Source organism: Anolis carolinensis, chromosome 4, assembly GCF_035594765.1.
Source record: "Anolis carolinensis isolate JA03-04 chromosome 4, rAnoCar3.1.pri, whole genome shotgun sequence".
Lineage (NCBI taxonomy): Eukaryota > Metazoa > Chordata > Lepidosauria > Squamata > Dactyloidae > Anolis > Anolis carolinensis.
In genome coordinates, this window is record NC_085844.1 from 131,305,857 (window position 1) to 131,330,561 (window position 24,705).

The 24,705-nt window shown below is 40.6% G+C and overlaps 1 protein-coding gene across 11 annotated transcripts in view; it reads left to right on the plus strand.

Moving 5' to 3' along the window:
• pbx1 (PBX homeobox 1) overlaps nucleotides 1-24,705 on the plus strand; it is a 266,538-nt gene that overhangs the window by 102,310 nt on the left and 139,523 nt on the right. The window contains exon 1 of one of the 11 annotated variants that reach the window (XM_062979443.1): nucleotides 7,634-8,564. The exons of the other annotated variants lie outside the window; for them this stretch is intronic. Within the exon in view, the coding sequence (XP_062835513.1) occupies nucleotides 8,537-8,564 (28 nt within the window). The 5' untranslated portion in view covers nucleotides 7,634-8,536. Of the gene's footprint in view, nucleotides 1-7,633; nucleotides 8,565-24,705 lie in introns of those variants that run through there. 11 annotated transcript variants of the gene reach the window in all.

Consider the following 24,705-nt stretch of genomic DNA (forward strand, 5'->3'; position numbering starts at 1 on the left):
ACTGATCTCAAAAACAGTATTACGTTACTGGAAGTCAAAGCTGTCACAGCATAAGGTGTAAGGATGGTGAATATAAAATGCTATGAATTTCAGTGTGATATACACTGTGAGCCATAGCCCAGTTAAGTTTAGTGACTTAAACGCAGATAAATATAAATCAATGTAAGCCAAGTCTGTCAGCCAGTCAAACTGGAGTACTTGAACATAAGTTGATAACAGACTGTGCAATGAAGATCAGCTTGGATGCAATTTTGGGTGGCACAAGGGTTATGAAACTTGTCATCCCAAAATCTTGGTATCACTGTATTGCATACCTCTGGTATGGAGGAAATAATCTGAGAAAATCTTAGGGTACATTTACATTGTAAAATTAATGAAGTTTGACATCACTTGAATTGTCCTGGCTCAATGCTGTGGAATCCTAGGATTTGTAGTTTGGTGAGACACAAGCACTCTTTGGCAGAGAAAGACCTAAAGACTTTGTAATACTACAACTTCCATGGTTCCATGATTTTGAGCTATGGTAGTTAAAATGGTGTCATAGTGGGTATTAGTCTCAGCATGTTTGAGAATTGGACTACAATTCTGGAAAACAGTGTTCGATTCCTGGCGCAGCCATGAAAACTCACTGAGAGACCTTGGGTGAGCCACACATTCTGTGCTCCTGAAATCATAATAGTGTTCCCATAAGTTGGAAAGGAGTTGAGGGTAGACAGCAGCAATGTTAGTGTCATCTTAATAGGATTCAATAGACAGAAATCCAAACATTTTAGATAAACTGGATTGTGGATTGCAATCAGAATGTCTCTTTCCTCTGCAATCTTTTGATCAGGATATTTTGATCATTTTTCTGGGAAATGAACTATAATTCATTTTATTTTCTGATTTCATGGGCTTTTTCAATTATGGGTGGACTCAAGGAAAATTGTACAGCTTTTTTGGATCACATTCATTTTCAGCCATTCACTATAAATCCTGACAGACCCAGCTACTTTACAGACATGTCTCCAGAATTGTGTGTGTTAATTTAAAAAAACCTATGGGATAGTGTCCATAACATAACTATGGTGGAAATCTCAGAATCATCTCTTGCCTATTTGAAAAAAGAATAAGCATTTCATTGAACCATAAAGATGGGAGATACTACAAGGGCCATCGACTCCATCTCCCTGGTATGCAGAAATGCGTAATCAGCACATTCCCAACATAAGGCCATCTAAGCTTTGTTTAGAAATCTTCAAAGATGGAGAGGACATCTCACTCCAAAGCAGCATATTCCACTGCCAAACAGCTCTTACTATCAGGAAATTTTTCCTAATGTTTAGTGTAATCTCCTTTCTTGTAATTTGAATTCATTGCTCTGTGTCCTAGGGCCCTTCCAGACAGGTCCTATATCTCAGGGTCTGATCCCAGGTTTTCTGCTTTAAACTATATGAATCTCCACTGCCAGATAATCTGGGATAAACAGAAAACCTGGGATCAGGTCCTGGGATATAGAGCCTGTCTTTAAAGCAATGGAAAGCAAGCCTACCCTTCCTCAAGGTGAAGTCTTTTCAAATATTTAAATATGGCTTTGGGGCATGTCTTAGCCTCTTTCCAGGCTAACATGCTGTACTCTCTAAGCTGCTTCTCATAGGGTGTGGTTTACAGATTTTTTACCATTTTAGACACTATCTTCTAGACATGTTCCAATATTTTTCTTGAATTTTGGTGCCTAGAACTAGACATCGTATTCCAGTAGAGGTCTGATAAAAGCAGAATAGAGCTATACTGTTACTTCCCTCAAACTAGACACTATGTGTCTAGAATTATATTGACTTTTTAAGCTGCTGCATCACACTGATGTCTCAGCTTGTGGTCTAAGAAGACTTCTAGATCCCTTTCACATGTACTGTTTTCAAGCTAGTATCATCCAGCCCATATCTGCATTCCAATTTTTGTCTAAGTAGAGTACCCTACATTTCTCCCTATTGAAATTCATTGTTAGTCTTGACCCAACTCTCTAATCTGATAAGGTCATTTTTAATTCTGATGCTACCCTTTGGGGTATTACTCCTAATTTGCAGTCAACAGCAAATTTGATAAACATGCCCTCTACTCCATCATCCAAGTTATTGATAAAGATGTTGAATAGCACTGAGACTATTCAACTTTCTGTCTACCTTATCTCAGGTCACCCTTGCATTAAGTAGGCACTAGTCTGTAAGACTCACAATAAACCTTTCAAGACAGCTTGCTGCTCCAACGATAATAAAATTTACTCTTGTTTAGATGACTATTGTTTGATGTTACAAAGAAAATGTTCATCCAATCCTTATATGGCAGATGGAGAATGAGAACATAAATCCCCTATAGGAAGCTAGATTTGCTTAGAGTTGTACGTCTCTGAAAGTCTTTTTTGAGGCTTCTGAATAACATGAAAACAGCAGTGAATGCACAGAGGTCAATAAGGCCTGAATTTTTGAAGAGACCTTGCTTATTCTGATCAGAGCTCTGCTGATCAGAATATTGATTACAGAAAGATTGCACCTGTGATTAATAAGCAAGCCTAAATCCTCCCAAGGATTTTAAAAACTCCTGCGGTATAGATATTATGATGTTATTTTATCCACCACTTTCCCTGCAGGCTGATAAGTAACTAGGGCTGGGTGCATCTGTAGGCGGTGGATACAGAAGTGGCAAGACCATTACTGCAGCTAATGGGGCTAAGAACATTATCTTGCTGTATTTTTAATAGCAAAACAAGGCAGAGTGGCTAAGCACTGGAAGTAAAAGAAAAGGAAAAGTACCCCAATCCCTTGTAATCCTCGTGGCACAGTGTTGCAACACTGAGAGCAAATGACTCTTACTGAATTCATTTAGGGTCTGCTGAAGATGGGAAAATAGAGGAAAGGAGACCCTTGGTGCTAAGATGAATTAATGCCAAAGTGCTTGTCTCAGAAATGCAAATGAAGCGAACAGTCTCTCTGCTAAGCCTCCCGTTTGGAAATGGGGGTGGGGAATGTTTGACATAAAAAGGTTCATGAATGAGGGAATACAAATGAAGGCTTGCATCATAATGAACTTTCCATCACTACTGCTGAACTCAGGCTCCTCCAAATGCAACTAGCAGATATCATAAGGTTACAACAGCAAAGGGAATTTATGAATTTTGAGAGGGAGACCAGGAGCTCTATATTATTACATGTAATATGACTATTTATCCAATTTAGATGTTATTGCTGAGTTGACTGTCCTCAAGTCTCACCAGAGTCTTATCACTTTATACAATAAGAGTGAGTTAAAGAGAAGCTGGAGAAAGAGTTCCTGGATAATAACTTGCCTAGCATCTGCTTCATCATTTGATTGCTGTTAACAATTGCACTATCACAAGGTTAGCACCCTTTAAAATCACCTTCTTAGGATCTTTAAAGCCCTAAATGGTTTGGGTCCAGATTACCTAAAGGTTCTCTGGGGGATGCTTACTCCATACTGCCAGAACCTGACTGGCAACAGTCACCCAGAGGACCTTTTCATCGGCTGCCCCAAGACTGTGGAACAACCTGCTGGAAGAGCTCCGACAGCTAAATAAGTTGTCAAGATTTTTAAAACCATCTGAAGATAGGCCTACACAACATGAATTTTGAACTCGTGTCCTGTATTTTAATCTCTGTCCTGTGCATTTAATATGTATTTTACAGAAATATGTTTTAATATGTAACTTTTATAGAACTACATTTTAATATGTGTGTTTATAGAATTTTGCAATGTTTTTGTGTTTTGACTGTGACCCACCTAGAGCCATGAGGAGAGGTAGGTTAGAAATAATATTATTGTTAATGTTGGTGTTGTTACTATTATTATCACTGTCATTCTCATTCAAAGATACAGTTTTACAAAATTGCGTGTGAGGTGTTGTGTGGTTTCCAGTCTCTGTATGTGTGTTTGCGGGGGGGGGGGGGGGGTGTCCAGAAAACCCCATCAAAACATCTGTTACTCAGATTTGTACATAATATACCATATTTTAATTATTGTAAGACACACATTTTTTCCTGTCATTGGGACTCCAAAAATGGGATGTGCCTTAACATTGACGTTGCTTTAGATTCTTAGGTTTTGCTGGGCACTAAAGCAGGGAAAGTGCACTTACCTCTGTCAGAGGTATATACCAATCCTTCCTTTAATTTCTTATATCCTATTTATCCTCTTACTATTTGTATGTACTTTGATTGTTAGCTGATAGAATGTCACATCCTTCCACTCCTGTTACCCCCAGAATTGTTCCTAAAACTATTACTTGCACACACATATCAAGGCAAAACACATACACACCTCAAGAAAAACCTTCTCTTTTACTTTTAAAAAATCGGCTTCATTTTCTCAGAGGAACTTAAAAGTTTGAAAATCTCATCCACAAATTTAAAAACTAAAGGTATTTATAGTATAATATAGTATAGCTAAAGATTATTAATGACAAGACTTTCAAGGCATCAGAAAACGAAACAAAGCGAGGGTAAACTTTCTGAAATGCAATTGAGTCCAAAACTTTGACTGAGCAGCCCTTCGTCTGAAATTCTAAAGCAGGTTCCAAAATTATATTTTCTTTTCTGTGCACATTCCTAAAAATAACTTGTTTCTAATCGATGCCTTCTACAACCTTATTGAAATGAAATTTAGTAGGCCAGAAGAATTTCCTCCATTCTTGTATCAAATCTGCCTGTCTCCCATTTCACCGACTGTCTTTAATGCTAGTCAATATCCGCTACTTCCCATGACCACACCCACAGCTTTGCCTCTTGCATTCTCACCTGAGACAGACCAAAGCTGAATGGTGGAGGCTTACTGGACTAGGTTTACTTCGCTGATATCCTCTTTTGCACCAATGAACATCCCATTCAAAGCCCTGTGCATAACCTGATACAAAAAGAGAAGAAGAACTGTGTGTTCTTCAGGCAATTTAAGGTTTTAACATGATTTCAATCCTTACTTCAATGAAATGCAATGTGGAGAAGGGGAACTGCCTTTTGCTGCTTACAAAATGTGAGAGATGTAGCTATTAAGTAGAGCCAATACCCACCTTGTATTAGTTAGTGCCAATATGTGTATTTTAGCATCCAAAAGGAAAGGAAAGACTGAGTGAGAGAGACAGAGAAAGAAGGAACAGCTGCCAACTGGGCAGCGGCTGCCGCTACCCACTCATTACAATTAAAATGAAGTGTCCGTCAGCGGCTATCTTCGCTGTGTGGCCCATATGTTTCTGAGCTGATACTGTCCGGATTATTCTGTTTGGGAAAATGATAACGGCTGTTTATAGCCTTGGCAAAGGCTGAGTCCTAATCAGGCTGGAGCACATTTTCACAGACTGCCTGATAACAGGCTGTTAGCAGCCTTATCACTGAGGAGAGATAGGCCAAAATAAGTAGATCTGTGAGCACAGGAGCCCAACCTAGCATTGCACACTCTGGCCCGGCCTTTCTTTTCAGATTTCTTTTCTCTGGCTGATTTCAGAGAGAATTGGAGGCACACAGGGAGGATTAATCAGGTTGATAGATGTCTGGGTATTTCATTCAGATATAGCTTCTTCTTTTTTAAGGATATGGGACTACAGAACAGTATCAAAGGAAAGAAAGCCCTGGAGGTTTCTATGGCTGCCATCTTTCCATTACCGGGATAACTATAGTACTGCTCAGCTTAAATCTCTAGAAGCCTTCCAACTCCCACCCACCCATCCAGCTGTTAGGCTGGTATTTGCATTTGAATTCTGGGATTGTTGTACATATGGAGGCTTCCCTATGAACTGGAAAGGAAAATCAAATCAACAGAGGTAGCTGGTGCCCATTATGGCTAATGAGGCATAGGTCAGGAGAGATCATGGTGCCCCTATTAATGGTAGGAGCTAATAGTTGGTCAAGAGAAAGAAAGAGCAAACTACCTGCCTGTCCCCTCCCTGTTTTTCTCTTTCACACATATACACTAAGAAGCATTCGAGACTGCCAGAATATTGTCCGTGCCTTACGGGACTTATCAGCCTTTTGCAAGGCATGTAAGACACACCTGTTTTGGCCGGCTTTTGATTTCTGTTACTGCTATTTTTAAATTGTTTTAGATTTTAGCCTGTTCTTGTAAGCCGCCCCGAGCCCTAGGGGAGTGGCGGCATATAAGTCTGAATAAATAAATAAATATCTTTATACTGTCCTTTCAAGTTGTATTCTTTTCTTAAGAAGGAGAGCAACTCGTAGATGTCAGATTTCTGCATTGTGTACATACAAGCAGAATTCTTTGAAAAAACAGTGTGATCGATTTTAATAATCCTATATACACATGTGTAAATCTAAAGGTTTTAGTCAAGAAATGAACCCCCCAAAAAACCTGGTTCAACTTATCCATAGATCAACGTGAAAACCAGGCATAGCTCAGCGAGCTAAACTGCTAAAGCTTCAGAGAATTCTGCTGATCAAAAGCCCGGGTTGGGGTGAGCACTCGCCATCAGCCTCAGCTCCCTGCCCACCTAGCAGATCAAAAGCAGAAATGCAGGTAGATAAATAGGTACCTCGGCATGGAAGATAGAGCAACAGCACCCCCTCCCCCTTGAATGGAATCAAGCACAGCCTCCAGATGCCAGAAATAGATAAGATGGGGAAGTCTTTACCTCTGTCTATGTATTGACTGTCCTTGTTAACTGTATAACAGCATTTAATGTTTGCCGTATATGTGTTCTGTAATCCACCCTAAGTCTCCTCGGTGAGATAGAGTAGAATATAAATAAAGTATATTACAGCATTCCGTCACTTATCATTGGGGTTACGTTCCAGGACCACCCACGAAAAGTGAAAATCTACAAAGTAGGGACGCTATATTTGTGTTGTTTACAATCTCACTGGCAAGTAGCTCCTGCTGCTGCCGCTGCCTTGTGAGGTGAAAACAAAGCTGCTTCGGCCTCTTTTTCTCTCCCTTTGGCTTCTCCTTCCTTCCTTTCTTAGAAGGAAGTAGAAACAGGGATTTATAATATTACTAGCTGTGCCCAGCCACGCTTTGCTGTGGCATAGGAAGCAGCCTGGCTTTGAAGCTCCAAGTCCTTCAGTGTTAATCAAGCAGGGCAACAAAGTGTTTATATACCTGTGGAATGTCCAGTGTGGGGGAAAGAACTCTTGTGTGCTTGAGGAAGATGTGAATGTTGCAATTGATCTCCTTGATTAGCATTGAATAGCCTTGCAGCTGCTTTCTGGCTGCTTTCTACTGGGGGAATTCTTTATTGGGAGATGTTAGCTGGCTCTGATTGTTTCTTGTCTGGAATTCCCATTTTGGGCCCTCCAGGTGTTTTGGACTTCAACTCCCACAATTCCTAACAGCCTCACGCCCCTTCCTTTCCCCCCTGGGCCTGAGGCTGTCAGGAATTGTGGGAGTTGAAGTCCAAAACACCTGGAGGGCCCAAGTTTGCCCATGCCTGTTGTAAATGCACCCTTCTTCTCCCAACACCCTCCTTCTCCTGGGTTTTTGGGGTGGCTGGGTTTATGCCTAGGGAAGAGAGAGACGACCTTTCCTCCACGCCCGGATGGAGACGCAAAGGAGGCTGAGAGAGGAAACAAACAGAGCAACGCATCTCCCCCCCCCCCCCCCCCCCGCGCGCTTTTCAGGCCTACGCTTGGAACTCCAAATCCCAGAAGCCTTAGTCAGTATGTCCAAGGGACAGGAATTCTGGGAAATAAAGTCGAAACCACAGGGCCACCACAAACACAGCTCAAGGCTATGGGATCCTTGGATCAGTAATAGTAATATATACTATTTAATATTTGTTATTTATGACTAATTATTATGATGCAATCCTTAAGATATCATTCACCCCTTGAAGACAGGGAAGGCTGAGACCCCCATTCTCTTAAAGGGCCAGTTATAGAAGGGGGGGGGGATATGAAAAGGGGAAAACCACCTCATATCCTCCCTCCCATTTTCTATAACACTGATCCCCATTCTTTCAAAGGAGAAGCCATTACCTCCTAATGTTCCCTTTCCAAAGTATCCCTTGCCCTTTTAAGAAGAGGAAGGTGAGTCCCCTATTCGTTTTTTAAAAGGAGAAATATGGGGTGCTGGCTCCACCCATCTTTTTAAGGTCTTCCGCCAAATCCTTTTCCAACACATTTCTTATTCCCCTCAATGGAACTAATACGGACCCATCTATTAGTAATTATTAAGTTATGAAATCCCCCCCCCCCCCCAATTCCAAATTATTTGTTGCCCCTTTAAGCAGGAAAAGGTGGGCCCTCCATTCTTTTTTTTTTTAAGCGGTAAATATATGGTTCTGGCTTCTTCCAATTGAAAAGAAAGGTAATCAAGGTTATAAATATCTTTCTCTCACACTCCAAAAAGTAGTATTTCTGGTTAAGCTTTCCAAAGAGGAGAAGCAGGGAGGAGGGAAGGGGGTACTTCCTTGACAGGATCATTGAGAGGTTTGAAAGGAAATGAAATACATGGCAGGCAAGGATTTTTCTGCGGCTGAAAGGAGACCTCTTATTCAAGTATTTCCTGCAGTGATATCGTTTCCTAAGCCACTCTGGACTCCATGGCTAGGCTTCTCTTCCCTTGCAATGGTTGGTGCGTTATTTTTCCCTCGCACGGGGGGGGGGGGGGGGCATTCGCGCATGCACTGTAGCATCGTTTGGGTTTTGGGGGATTTTAAATTATTTCCTGTTTAAATTTTTATGGTTTTTGTTGGAAAGACATAGCTTGGATGACTGTCTTTTGTGGCCAAATTTGGTGTGATTGGGTTCAGTGGTTTTGCTGTTTACTCCATAATAAAATGTCACATTACATTTATATATATAATGATTTATACTATTATTTTAGTGTTTATTAAAAAACTAAGACAGCGAGATCGCAAAAAGTGAACTGTGAAGTAGTGAGGAAACACTGTATATTATTACTGTACCTTTAACTGATAAGAAAGACCCATCCTCTTCTCTGACTAGAGTGGCAAAAGGCAAGAGCTTAATCCATTCCAGACAAACCTAAAAGAAGCATCAATCTCATCTGTTCTCTTTGCCTTGGTATCTCTTCGGGCATTTTTAAATGCCTTAGTGGAGAAATAACAGCAGCAGCCAAGTGCGGCTGCCCCCCAGGGACAGAATTGGTGTTTTCCCCTCTCTGTGGAATGACTCAAGTTATTCGCCTCATCAAAATCCATAATTTAGGCCCCAGTATCTAACCTCAACTTATACAAGGATCCATTCTATATGGTGATATATATCAGTAGGAAAGTGAATTTGGTATTTTATTTGGAAATAACTAGTGGTGGTTAAAGCAGAGAGCTGGTTCATGGTCCCTCAGACTGTTGGGGTGATGGACTATAATTTGAAGAAAAAAAAACAAAAAAACAAATTCCTATGCTTACTGCACATTTTTTTCGTGTCAGGAGTGACTTGAGAAACGGCAAGTTGCTTCTGGTGTGAGTGAATTGGCCATCTGCAAGGATTTTGCCCAGGGAATACCTGGATGTTTTGCACATGTCTTATTTTTAGTACAAAAAACATGAAATAACAATACAATATTTAAAATGAAGAACAGTTTTAACCAACATAAATTTACAAGTATTTCAGTGAGAAGTGTGGACCTGTTTTTAGCTGCTGTAATAGTCAAGTTAATCAGGATTGTTATTGTTGTGAGCCTTGAAATCATTCAAACTTAGAGTGACCCTAAGTCTAAAGTTAAGGGCGAAGGCTGAGTAAATGACCTTGGAGGGCCACATCCAGCCCACAGGCCTTGCTTTGAGAACCCCAGTTACAGATGCAGAAGGTCTCCAATGTGAACTTCTTTGAAGTCTGGCTTTTGTGTTTGTTTGTTTTTGTTTTTGTTTTGGTTTTTTTTTTTGGACCATGCACACAATGAACAAGTGGAGTACTGTAGAGTCATCAATAAGAGAAACATATATGGAGGTAAAGTGAGAATTGAAAACCATGCACTTTTGGAAATGTAAGTCTATTTGTATTTATTTATTTATTTATATATTTATTTACAGTATTTATATTCCGCCCTTCTCACCGCGAAGGGGACTCAGAGCAGATTACAATGAACACATATATGGCAAACATTCAATGCCAACAGACAAACAACATATATAGACAGACACAGAGGCGTTTAACATTTTATTTTCCAGCTTCACGATTCTGGCCACAGGAGGAGCTGTTGCTTTCACTGTCCACTAGTGGCTGTACTTCCTCATTCCTTTCCTCGTGTTTTGCTGGCAGTTTTTATGATGTTGTAAATTAGTTAAATTAGCCTCCCGCATAAAGCGTACCTAAATTTCCCTACTATCAAATTTCCCTACTTTAAAAGTTGGGTTTGATTACTCTCTTTTAAAGGAAATACAGTAGAGTCTCACTTATCTAACACTCACTTATCCAATGTTCTGGATTATCCAACACATTTTTGTAGTCAATGTTTTCAATGCATTGTGATATTTTGGTGCTAAATTCGTAAATACAATAATTACTACATAGCATTAATGTGTAATGAACTACTTTTTCTGTCAAATTTGTTGTATAACATGATGTTTTGGTGCTTAATTTGTAAAATCATAACCTATTTTGATGTTTAAAAGGCTTTTTCTTAATCTCTCATTATCTAACATATTCGCTTATCCAACGTTCTGCCGGCCCGTTTATGTTGGATAAGCGAGACTCTACTGTAAATTCTGATATAATGAAGCCAAAAAACAAACACTACTACCATGCTTAAAATTAATTTTGTAATCCCAATACTTTTCCCTATTTTTTTTTACTGAATCGTTTATTTTGGAAGAGTGGTTTATTTGTTTGCCTCATAATAGACCGCAATAATTTAAGTGGCTGAAATACCTTTTGTAAGATAACAGCACTGAACAATCACCTCTTTACTTTAAAATTCAGAGCATTCCTTCACAAATTTACTGGACAAAATACATATAATTTTATCAATCTGTTGTCTTCCACACTTTTTCTTTCTCTTTTTTAAAAAAGTAATTTTTATTCAAAAGAAAGCAAACATAATAAAAAGCAGTCAAAATACAAAAAAGCGAAATGTTATTATATATAAAACTAAAGATATGCAGCTGCATTCTTGCTAGTACAACAAATGACAAAACTACATCTCAAAACAAATACAAAACAAAACACACGCCTACAAAGACATATACACACTACTAAACAAATCAACAAGGAAACAATTCTACAAACCTCAGACTCACTACCTTATGGTTTTTATCCCTTTTAATTTTACTCCCTTTGAATGATACTATATAACCAGACTTGCCTTTGGTAAAGCTCTTCTAAACCATACCTCCTACCTTGCACCAATTGTTGTTGTGAAATAATAATAATAATAATAATAATAATAATAATAATAATAAAACTTTATTTATACCCCGCCACCATCTCCCCAATGGGGACTCGGGGCAGCTTACATGGGGCCATGCCCAGGACAATACAATATAACCATATCATAATGCAATTAAATAATACAATACATAAAATAAACAGTACAACATAAGATCAAAACAGCAATATAACAAGGGCGGGCCACATGAACACTACATTTAAAAACTAGATTAAAAATTAAAAACTCTGGGTGAGAAAGGGATCAGAATAAAAAACCTCGAGGGACAGGGACATCAGATAGTGAACCAGTCTAGAGGATAAATATTGGGGGGAGTAGCAAAGAATATTTACTCTCCGAAAGCACACCGGAAGAGCCATGTTTTTAAATCTTTCCTGAAGGCTAAAAGGGTGGGGGCTTGCCTGATTTCAATGGGCAGCGAGTTCCACAAGCGAGGGGCCACAGCAGAAAAGGCCCTCTCCCTTGTTCCTACAAGGCGGGCCTGAGATATAGGTAGTGGCGACAGGAGGGCCTCCCCTGATGATCGGAGAGATCGGGCAGGTTTATGGTAGGAGATATGGTCACGAAGGTAGGCGGGTCCCAAACCGTTTAGGGCTTTATAAATGATGGTCTGCACCTTGAATTGGGACCGGAAGATGAACGGCAGCCAGTGGAGCTCCTTAAACAGGGGAGTAGATCTCTCCCTGTAACTCGCCCCCGTTATTAGTCTGGCGGCCGAGCGTTGGACCAATTGTAACTTCCTGGCCGTCTTCAAGGGAAGCCCCACGTAGAGCGCATTACAGTAGTCCAGTCTAGAGGTAACTAAGGCATGCACCACCGTGGTCAAGTCAGACTTCACGAGGTATGGTCGCAGTTGGCGCACAAGTTTGAGTTGTGCAAAAGCCCTCCCGGCCACCGCCGACACCTGCGCTTCAAGCGTCAGCCCTGAATCCAGGAGGACCCCCAAACTGCGGACCTGTGATTTCAGGGGGAGTGTAACCCCGTCCAGCACAGGTTGCCACTCAATACCCCGATCCGACGAGCGACTGACCAGGAGGGCCTCTGTCTTGTCAGGATTGATCCTCAGGTTGTTCCTCCTCATCCAGTCCGCCACAGCGGCCAGGCACTGGTTCAGCATCCGAGGGGCTTCCTTGGAGTTAGATGGAAATGAGTAGTGGATTTGCGTGTCACCTGCGTAGAGATGGCAACACCCTCCAAAACTCCGGATGACCTCTCCCAGCGGTTTCATGTAGATGTTAAAAAGCATGGGGGATAAAATAGACCCTTGCGGGACCCCACAGGTCAAAGGCCAGGGGTCCGAGCAGGTGTCCCCCAGCTTCACCATCTGGGAACGGCCCTCCAGGAAGGACTGGAGCCACTGAAGAACCATGCCACCGAGTCCCATCCCGGAGAGCCTCCCCAGAAGGATACCATGGTCGATGGTATCGAAAGCCGCAGAGATGTCCAGGAGAACCAGCAGGGTCACACTCCCCCTGTCCAGTTCCCTGCGGAGGTCATCCACCAAGGTGACCAAAGCCGTCTCGGTGCTGTGCCCAGGCCTGAAGCCAGACTGCGAGCGGTCCAGAAAATCAGTGTCATCGAGGAACTCCTGGAGCTGCGTGGCAACCACCTGCTCCAGAACCTTGCCCAAAAACGGGAGGTTGGAAATTGGTCTGTAGTTGTTACATACAGATGGGTCTAATGAGGTCTTTTTTAGTAGCGGTTTTACTACTGCCTGCTTGAAGCAGGATGGAACTGACCCCTGACCCAGGGAGGCATTTATTATAGCCACAAACCAATCCAACAACCCCTCTTTGGCCTGCTTAACCAGCCACGAGGGACAAGGATCCAGAGCACAAGTGGTCGCCCTCACAGACCCAAGTATCCCCTCCACGTCATCAGGAAGAACAAGCCGGAAAGAATCCCACAAAATCGGACAGACAGGTGCCTCGGTTACTTCCGCTGGAACTACAATTAAGCTGGAGTCCAACTCATGGCGTATCTGAGCAACTTTGCCTGCAAAGTGGTGCGCAAAATCGCTGCACCTAGTTGCCAAGTCATCAGGAAGCCCCTGGGTCTCAGGGGGCCGCAGGAGCTCCCCAACAACTCGGAACAACTCCGATGGCCTGTTGGCCGCAGACGCTATGCGGGCAGTCGTGAAAGCTTTCCTGGCTGTTCGCAAAGCCACGGAGTAAGCCTTAATAGCGGCTTTAGCCCGTGCTTGGTCGGATACATCCCGAGATTTCCTCCAGGTGCACTCTAGTCCCCTACTCGCACGCTTCATCACAGCCAGCTCCTCAGTGAACCAAGGAGTCGACTCGACTCTGCGCAGTGAGAGGGGACGTTCGGGAGCGATCCTGTCCAATGCCCTTGTCAGCTCACATGATAATAATCAAGTCCCAAAGATTTTTCCTTAATCAACATAGTCAGTTTATCCATATCAGCTAATTCACAGAGCTTTGCAAGCCATTCTTCTTGCACTGGGATAACTGGTACCTTCAATTTGTGATTTTTTTCTGCAGTTATCATTGCATTATCATAAACTTCCAGATTTTCTTTCTAGAAGCTTGCCCAACATTCTCAAAACTTAAAACTGGGTTCATTGTGATTTTAACCTTAACAGTTTTTTTCCAGCATCATATGCGTTTGAGTCCAATATTTCTGGGCCTTTCTACAAGACTGCCACATATGATAAAATGTCCCAACATTGTTGCTTTCCCTCTTTTTAAAGGTTTGTAGTAGTTTTTCCTGAATTACAAAGTAGTCCTAGAACTGTGGTCAGCAATTCATGCCTGATAGTCACTGTATTGTCTCTCCTCAGACAGAGAAGGAGTGTATGAAGCTTTTTCTGCTTGTTTTGTCCTATGTTTTCTAATTGCAGTGATACTGTTCAAGCACTCTTCCTGCCCCCATGAAAATCACAGTTTCAGAAAAGGACAGAAACATACATGTTCTGAAATGTGTCTATTACCCTAATTTGTTTTCAAAAGCCAGTATCTACATTTCTCTTTTTTATTGCACACTGCCTATATAACAAGCACAACGTGTGTCAATTCGGATTATTGTAAATCTATTAAAAAGTGAATTGATTCATTTGACCTCAATATACTATTTTCTTAAATATACTCTTGTAGTATATTGAGAAAAACCTAGTAACCTGCAGAAAGTGACAATAATACAGATGTTTTGTATATTTCTCGGAGACATTCAAAGTCTTGTTACAATCCATGTGTCAATTGCCATTAGAGGTGCAAATGTCTAGGGAATGCAGTGTACAGTATAGGTTGTCTACAAGTAAACCTGTCAGTATCTGGAGAGAATTCTCATTATAGTAGTTTTTAAATGAGTAGTAATGTTTGTTCCTTGAAGCATAAAAAGGAGAAAGGGGGTTTGGGCGGTGGCAGAAGAAATGTATCAGCACCTTTAAAGGGAGCCGCAGTGGTGCAGTTGGTTAAACCCTTGTGCCAGCTGAACTGCTGACCTGAAGGTTGGGTTGCTGACTAGAAGGTTGCAGTTTTGAATCTGTGAGACAGGGTGAGCTCCCATCTGTCAGCTCTAGCTTTAGGGGACAAGAGTGAAGCCTCCCAACCAACACATCTGGGCGACCCCTGGGCAACGTCTCTAGATGGCCAATTCTGTCACACTAGAAGTGACTTGTAGTATGTTCTCAAGTCGCTTCTGACACAATAAAAAAGCACCTTTAAAACTAATTCATTTTTATTTTAGAATTATCATTCATGGGTACAAACCATGATGTCCAAGATATAAAACATATTTACACATTTGTGGGAATAGAAGTGGGATGAAGTGTAATAGGACTTCATTGTAGTAGTAACTCAATAATAGGGGGGAATATTGAGAAGATGAGGTTATATCCATTGACGTCCATCACTCAGCCATAGCCAAATACTGTCCAGACAAATACTGAACCATCAGCTCTCTTGAGAAACAGCCAGACTATTTATGAAATATTTTTCTGAATAGCAGCTACATCAATAAAGGAATGCTGACACAGTCTTAAGAAAAGCTGGAATCAGCCTTTACCTTTGCAATAATTCTTTTCAGGACTGCCCTTTGGTATGATGGGCATTTAAAAAAAAGGTTGTGTGTCTAGAGCCTGGACTTTCCCAGTTGGTAAAGATTCAGATTTCCCTATACAGGCCCTCCATGCTCTGTCTCTGAGCAGCAGGCAGGTCTTCAAATAAATAATACAGTTAAAAATACCGTCTGGCAGTAACCAGGAGTTGTTCTCAGCAGCACTGGAATGACAAGAATGGCTCATCTTGTTTATGTGAGCAGGTGTGTGCGTGTGCACATGTGTTTGAGAGATTGAGAAAGAGAGATGGAGAAAGCATATTTTTAAAAAGTGGTGCTCATACGTTGGAGCATAGTGCCAGTCCTGCATTATTGAGCTGATCTCCCAGTGAGCAGTAAATTTCAGTGTTTGTTTCATCCATTCAAGCTAGAATATGAGGAACTGCTTCTCTATGTACTTGATGATTTACAGATTTTGTAATCTCTCTACCTTCCACTGCCTTCGTTTTTAAAGGAATGAATGCTGTGAGATCTCTCTGCTCAGAACTCATTTTTATATAAGGTCTTCCTGTTTACATCTGCAGATCCCTGAATATCATAGGCACCTGTTGGTGTCTTGTATGCCTTATACGAGGCATATGGATAGGAATCATGTGGATGGGAATCATGTGGATCATGTAGATTTGATTGGACTGTGACTTCTATCAGGTCTAACCAGTACAATAGGCCCTTGGTATCCTCTGGGGCTTGGTCCCAGAGATATTCACATCCCATTATATATAATGGTACTTTGATATACTATGATGTATAATGGTGTCCTAAAATGGCATCACTCAGGTCTTCTGGGAGATGTTTGTTTCAACCAAGTGGAACCAGACTAACAACTGTCACTCAGAGAATCTTTTCATCAGTTGCCCCTAGATTGTGGAATTACCTGCTGGAAGAGTTCCAACAGCTAAATAAGCTCTCAATATTTAAGACAGAAATAAAGACCTATATCTTCCAGTAGGCCAGTCAATCAAATTTAAAACATGGATTTTGAATGGACATTTTATTAGTTTGAATGATTTTAATGTCTTTTATGACTATAGCTTTGAATATATGTTTTTAGCTGTGTATTTTAACTACATTGTATCTTACCTTGAGCCTTGCGGAGAGGTGGATATGAATAAAAATTGCATCATCACCATCAGTATTATATATTCAAATGAGCTTGAGCATCTGTGAAATGGTGGAAATCTTGAGCATCTGTGAAATGTTTGGATGCTATAGCAGGATATGACCATGCATCAATGTAGTGCTTGGCTTTTTGGATTTTTCCAAAGTTACTTTCAAGTGGTAGTTGTTTTTTGTTTTTTTGTTTTTTCGTGTCAGGAGCAACTTGAGAAACTGCAAGTCGCTTCTGGAGTGAGAGAATTGGCCATCTGCAAGGACGTTGCCCAGGGGATGCCCGGATGTTTTGATTTTTTTTTTACCATCCTTGTAGGAGGCTTCTCTCATATCCCCGCATGGAGCTGGAGCTGATAGAGGGAGCTCATCCGTGCTCTCCCCGGGTGGGATTCGAACCTGGCAGCTTGCAGATCAGCAGCCCAACCTTCAAGTCACAAGACTTTAACCCACTACTCCACTGGGGGCTCCTAAGTGGTAGGTGGTTAAATCCATGGATGCAGAACCTGTGGATACAGAGTGCCAACTGTATAACTGTATAACAACAAATTTATTACCCACCTCTCCCTGTGGTTCAAGGTGGGATACAACATAATTTAAACATGAGATGAAACACTATTTAAAGACCTACAACTAAATACGCAGAGTTAAAATACAAGTTAAAATCCATTGATAAAAGTGCAGATTAAAGTGCACAATTTAAAATTAAAATTACAAGTGGTGGGTGTCATGGTGTGGAGTAGTCCCCCATTTGACTTCATAGATATTCATCTTTCTATGTTCCAATATAATTACGACATTTATGACCCAGCAAGAAGATATGTCCTGCCAGCAAAACATCATTATCTCCCCTGCCACAAGATGAACTTTTGGGCCATGGAACTGGAAATGGGGGAGACAATAACATGAGAATCATAGATTGGAAGAGACCACAATGGCCATCTAGTCCAACTTCTTGTCATGAAGAAACACAGAATCAAAGTATTCCTGAGAGATGACCATCTAGTCTCTGTTTAAAAAACCTCCAGAAAATGTGATTCCACTACTCTCCAATACAATGTATTCCAGTGTCAAACAGCTCTTACTATCAGGAATTTCTTTCCTGCAATTTGAATCCGTTGCTCCATGTCCTAATCTCTGGGACAACGAAAACAAGCTTGACAACCTTTCATATATTTAAAAATGGCTGTCTTATTCCCACTCAGTTTTCTCTTATCCAAGCTACACATATCCAGCTCCCTCTACTGTTCCTCATAGGTCTTGGCTTCCAGACCTTTTGTCATTTTGGTCGCCCATTTCTGGAGACGTTCCAGCTTTCAATCCTTCTTGTAGTATGGTGCCCAGAACTGGACATAGTACCCCAGGTGAGGTCTGACTAAAGCAGAATAGAATAAGGCTATTACTGTCCTTTATCTAGACCAGGGGTCCCCAAACTAAGGCACATGGGCTAACTGCAACCCTCCAAGGTCCTTTACCAATCTCCCTCCCTAAACTTTAGACTAAGTTTGAAATGACTTGAAGGCACACAACAACAATTCTAATTAACTTGACTATCTCATTAGCTAAAAGCAGGCCCATACTTCCCATTAGTTTATGCTGGTTAAAATTGTTCTTCATTTTAAATACTGTAATCTTCTTTCATTTTTTTTTGCACTACAAATAAGATATGTGCAGTGTGCATAGGAAATGGTTTATGTTTCTTTCAAACAATAGTTCTCCCCCCCCCCCCCCCCAACAGTCTGAGGAACCATGACACTATTCTAGAATCACATTGGCTGCATCATACTGTTGATTCATGTTCAACTCATGGCTTAGTAAGACTCCTAGATCCCTTTCACGTGTACTGTTTCTAAGCCAAGTATCACCTATCTTGTATCTGTGCATTTCATTTTTTCTTTTTCTTAAATGGAAGGCACATTACAAATGCCCTGAACCTCTGAAAATATGCAAAGCCTTCAAGCCTCTTTGAAAGCTCACAAATGGCTTTCAGTGCAACTAGCTTGTGTACGTCTAAATGACTCACACAGTTACTCTATCTATCTATCTATCTATCTATCTATCTATCTATCTATCTATCTAATATTTCTATAGAAATCTACAGTGTACTCTCCCTTCCTTGCCACTATATTAAAACTATCATTCTGCTAGTTGGAAATGTCTGTTAAAGTGCAGCAAGCTTGGTGTAGTATTAACAGTGGGATTCCCAGGCAGCTCCATTGAAAGAAAACAGGGAAACAACAATAAGCTCAATTGCACAAAGAAACGCTATTGTTGATGCACAGCAGGATGTAGCATTTATCACAATAAGGAAAATATGGAAAATTTCTAGTCCATTTGATTTTTTGCTATATATTTCAAAAAATGAAGGCATATATATCATGCACAGTGTGACCATTTGCTATAATTAGGCATTTACAAATTTAATAAACATTTCAAGGAAATGAGGCTTTCATTTTGGATACTGAGGATAAAAAATAAAAAATTACAGAACCTATTTCTTAGGTGAATGTAATAATAATGCAGGAAGCCTTCATGCGGGTTTGCAATCCTATCCCAGATGTTGTCTCAGATATTCTGACCAAAATGAATGTATAGCTATACCATTCAGTTTGTTTGTCTCCTTAGCTTCAGTATCATGAGGGAGAAATCTGAAATTGTTTAGTTTTAAACCTTTCTCTAAGGTTATTTTTAACTGTATCACTATTCCATTTTTCAGACATTAATTGTTTTCAAAACAGCTCATATCTATTAAAAAGAGACAGGTCCACAGTTTGGTCTACAGACTGAAATGATAAGTCATGCAAGAAACGGGAAGTGGAGGAATAATAATAATAACAATAATAAAACTTTATTTATACCCCGCCACCATCTCCCCAACGGGAACTCGGGGCGGCTTACATAGGGCCGTGCCCAGAACAATACAATGTAACAAAATATAAAAACAACATATCATAACACAATTAAAATACAATAAATAATAATGTACAGTACAACACGAGAGCAGAAAAGCAATATAACATGGGCGGGCCGCATGAACACTAAGTTAAAACTCGGGGTGGGAAAGAGATAAGAATAAAAACCATGGGGAACAGAGACATAAGATAGTAGAACAGTCTAGAGGATAGATGTTGGGGGGAGTAACAAAAGAAGTATATGACAGTTACTCTCCAAAAGCGCAACGGAAGAGCCACGTTTTTAAATCTTTCCTAAAGGCTAATAAGGTGGGGGTTTGCCTGATCTCAGTGGGCAGTGAGTTCCATAATCGGGGGGCCACAGCAGAAAAGGCCCTCTCCCTTGTTCCCACAAGGCGAGCCTGAGATATAGGCAGTGGTGACAAGAAAACATGGGAGAGAAGGCAGAAGTGCATGTTAAGAACATGGTGGTGGGCTGTAAGCAGTCATTTAAATGCAATGTGTTCCCTATGCTGGTATTTTATTTTAACTAGCAATTGGTGACTCTATTTCCTTGGGCCAGAGGATGGGATCAGAGGGCTTTCTTCCTGCCCTTCTGCAGTTCTGGGATTTGGAGCTGTGTGTGTGTAAAAGGAAATTGTGCTCACTACAACTACTCTCATCAATGGATGAGCCGAGCCGGGAGCCGTGGTGGTGCAATAGATTAAACCCTTTTGTCAGCTGGACTGTTGACCTGAAGGTTGGGTTGCTGACCTGAAGGTTGCCGGTTCAAATCCATGAGACAGGATAAGCTCCCACCTGTCAGCTCTAGCTTACAGGGACATGAGAGAAGCCTCCCAGCAGGATGGTAACACATTTGGGCATCCCCTGGACAACGTCTCTGTAGACCGCGAATTCTCTCACACCAGAAGCAACTTGCAATATGTTCTGAAGTTACTTCTGACACGATAAAAAAATGGATGAGCCAGTTTCATTTCACTTTTGCCTTGTCCCCCACCCCCCTTGGAATGTAGAATTGCACCCTTTGCATACATTAAATTAATGCAGTCCAGGTGTGTTGGCTCATTCTCATTACATTATTTTAATAAAGAGCATGGTCCACTGTCGGACACAGAAACATAAGAATACAGCGGGTGCTCCCAGCAGCAGTAAAATGACTTTCCTTTTCATCCAGAAAAAAAACATCCTCAAGGTAAGCTTCTGCAGTCTCTCAATGACCTTTTCATAGAGCATTATAATCAAATTGAACATTTTCGGTTGTACCATTAACGTTTCCCCTTGGGAAAATATGCCGTGTTGTTTATTTTCATTACTGGGGTTTTTTACTATTACATATATCTGAGACACCCTTTGAGCTGAATACAAAGTGACCATTTCATAATCTAGCTTTGAGGTCTGACTTGGCAAGAGGAACTGGGGGGAGGGTTGGGTGGGGGGTGAATGCAGTTCAGCTCTAATCCAAGACGACCTCTCCAAGGATTTGCCAAGTGTGGCATTTGGTTTTATTTATCTCTATCTTTGCTATTCTTATAAAAGCTGCTATGCAAAGAAATTTTCTTCAGTTTAATCTGCCTACCTGTAATGAACCTCCTCCTGCAAACTGCTCAGAATCAAGTTTCTCCTTCCAACAGTTTGCCAACTGCCATAAGCATATACCCTGAGGGCACTTATCACTAGGCAGTGACATAGGCAAAATGTCACTCATAGAAGCACCTATCTGAAACCATACAGTCCAGATTTGATACCTCGCTGAAAACTGTGTGTACATAAGTTTGTGTTTATCTTCAAGTTGCCTGTAGATTTATGTGATTCCATGCATTTCAGAATCTGCACTCATCTGATCTTGAAAGTTTATCATGGTCAACCTTGGTTAGTATTTAGATAGGAAACTACCAACAAATACTGTGTGCTATGGCCTATATTTCAGACGAAGAATCTGGCAAAAGAATCTCCAAGTACTGCTTGCCTAAGAAAAACGTGCAAAATTCATGGGGTTACTATAAGTCAACAGATGACATAGTATTCCTTGGTGGTCTTCAATCCAAATACTAGCCAGGGATGACCCTAATCAACTTCCAAGATCAGATCAGATGCCTTCAGGGATATATACACTGTGAGGAGATTCATGACTGAAATCCGAAGGCCACGTTGGGAATTAAATAAGATAAAAATTAAAGGGTGGGGAAATAACTGGGATACTATTGTGGCAGCCTGCTGCAGACCACCCAGACCATATTGCGGATTTGGATGATGCCTCCCTGAAACAGATGACCCCACATTCAGAAATGAGAGATGTAATGGGAGATTTCAGTTACCCTGATATTTGTTAGAAGACAAATATCTCTACTAATAGTATCAAATCCAACAAATTCCTCACTTGCCTTGCAGACAATTTCAATCCCCAAAGGTGGAAGAGGCAACAAAGGGATGAGCAACTTTAGATCTGATCCTAACGAACAGGGGTGATGTAGTTAATGGGGTGGAAGTAGTGAGTTTCTTAGGCGGGAGTGACCATATTATTCTAGAGTCTTATACAGCAGAGAGGGAAAGTCAAACATAGTCACACATGTATTTTAGACTTTAGGAAAACTGATGTTAGCAAACAGTGTGGTCCTGTGGTCAGGAATACTAGAAGAGAAATGAGTTCATAATGGATGGGAGATTCTGAAAAGTGAGATGTTAGAGGCACAAACAATTCCAATGAGGAGGAGAAATAAGAGCTGTCTAAAGAAATCAGAGTGGATATCTAAAAAAACTTTCAACTGAGCTAAGATTTTAAATGGATAAAAGAAATTGAAAAAAGGGAGAAATTACCAAAGAGGAATTCACATGAATAGCTAGCATGTGTAAGGAGAAAAATCAGAAAACCAAAGTGCAGAATGGGTTTCGGCTTGCCAGAGAGGTTACAAACAATTACATCTGTAGCAAAAAAAAGGGGGGGAGGGGGAAATAATAGGGCCATTGCTAAAAGATGATGGTGAAATGTTAGAGAAAAGGCAGAACAGCTTAATACATTATTTTTCCTCTGTCTTCTCTCAAAAGGCAGTGGGAAATTGGGGATGGAACAGATGATGTAGTAGGGGAAATGCAGCACAAAGTAGTTAAAGAGGCAGTACAGAAATACCTGACTATTCTAATTGAATTCAAGTCCAGGATAAGATCCAATAGTATTAAAAGAATTGACAAATGTAATTGCAGAACCACCGCCAATCATCATTTAGAATTCCTTGAGATCAGGAGAAGTTTCAGTAGACTGGAGAAAAAGACATTTTCCCCTTCTCCAAAAAGAAAAGAAAAAAGAGGACCCAAACAATTACTGTCTAGTCAGTAACATCCATACCAGGAAAGATTCTAGAGCAGATCATTAAACGTAGAGTCAGTAAACATTTAGAATAGAATGCCATACTCTTTAAAAGTCATCATGGGTTTCTCAAAAACAAGTATTGCCTGACTGATCTTATCTCTCTTTTTTATAAAGTTAATAAGCTTGGTTGATTATGGGAATTCTGTGTACGTAGCCTGTTTTGATTCCAGTAAGCCCTTTGATTAGGTCCCAGTGTATCACAAAGAAGCTAGTAAAATGTATGCTAAATAATGCTAGTGTTAGGTGGATTGAAAACTGATTGACTGCCAAACCCAAAGGGTGCTTTCCAATGGCTCCTCATCCTGGAGAAAAGTGACTAGTAGGGTGCCACAGGGTTCTGTCTTGAGCCTAATGCTATTCAACATCTTTATCGTCTTGGATGATGGACTAGAAGGCATGCTGATAAAATTTGCATGATACCAAATTGGGAGGGAGAGGATCAGAATCCCAAATGACTTCAAACAGATTAGATAGCTGGGACAAAACAAAATGAATTTCAACAGGGAGTATTGTAAAGTATTAGACTTAGGCAGAAAAAAATGAAATGCACAAATATAGGATGGGTGACATCTGGATTGAAAACAGTAATCATTGAATGGATTTTAAGAGGCCTAATAGACCACAAGGTGAACATGAATCAACAGTATGAGGTGGCAGCTAATAAGGCCAATGTGATTCTAGGCTGCATAAATAGGAATATGGTGTCTAAATCGAGGGAAGTAATAGTACCACTCTACTCTGCCATGGCCAGACTTTGGTTTTCAAAGAACATTTTTGTCTCCTTTCTCTGGGCACGTTTCAGCTTGTCAATACAGTGGAATCTCTACTTAAGTGTCCCAACTTAAGAGCATTTTGAGTTAAGAGCTATCGCTTGACCTGGGTTTTGCTTTGATATAAGAGTAGAATTTTGATTTAAGAGCTAGCACAGAGGGTAGATTAGCGCGAGAGTGAAAGGCTTTTGGGCTTCAAGAGAGGAGCCTCTGTGCATTTCGCTCTTGTCTGCTTTGGGAAATTGTTCTTGCAGTGAGGAACTTTAAAATAGTTGATTTTGTGTAGTTTTTATTCCTGGTATGTTTGGCTTCATGAAGAGAGAGGGAGGGAGAGATCAAGAGAGAGAGGGAGGCTGGAATGTGTACATTATGAAGAAAATGATGCTGCTTCCTCTTCATTTTGTGCTTCCTTGCCACAACTTTGTTCTTGTAGCATTGTGCCACAATTTTGCGCTTCTCCCCTTTTAAAGTTGATTTTTCTTTGTATTGTTCCATGTGAATATGCATTTATACATACATTATTTATGAAGTACATTTTCTTATTTAAAAACATGTGACAAAAATGGGGGAGTTCGGGGGACTCAGATGGATTAATAGTGTATTTCAGTGTATTCCATGGGGGAAAATCACTTTGAGATAAGAGTGATTTGAGTTAAGAGCTCAGCCACAGAACAAATTGAACTCTTAAGTCAAGGTATCATTGCATTCTTAAATTGTGGTGCCCAGAATTGGGTGCAATATTCCAGGTCAGGTAGAATAAAAGAAAATTCAAGAAGGATATTGACATGCTGGACCATGTTCACAGAAAGACAAACAAAATGGTCAAAGGTCTGGAAGTCAATTCTATGAGGAGCAGCTTTTGGAGCTGGTCATGTTTAGCTTGGAGAAGAGAAAGTTGAGAGGGAATATGACATCCATGTTTAAATATTTCGAAGAATGTCATCTTGAGAAAAGATCATGTTTGGTTTCTGCTACTCTAGAGACTAGGTCATAGAGTAGTGGATTCAGATTTCAGGAAAAGAGATTCCACCTGAACATTAGGAAGATTTTTTTTGATGGTAAGTATTTGACATTGGAATATGCTGTCTTGGAGTGTGATGGAGTCTCCTTCTCTGGAGATCTTTAAACAAATTTT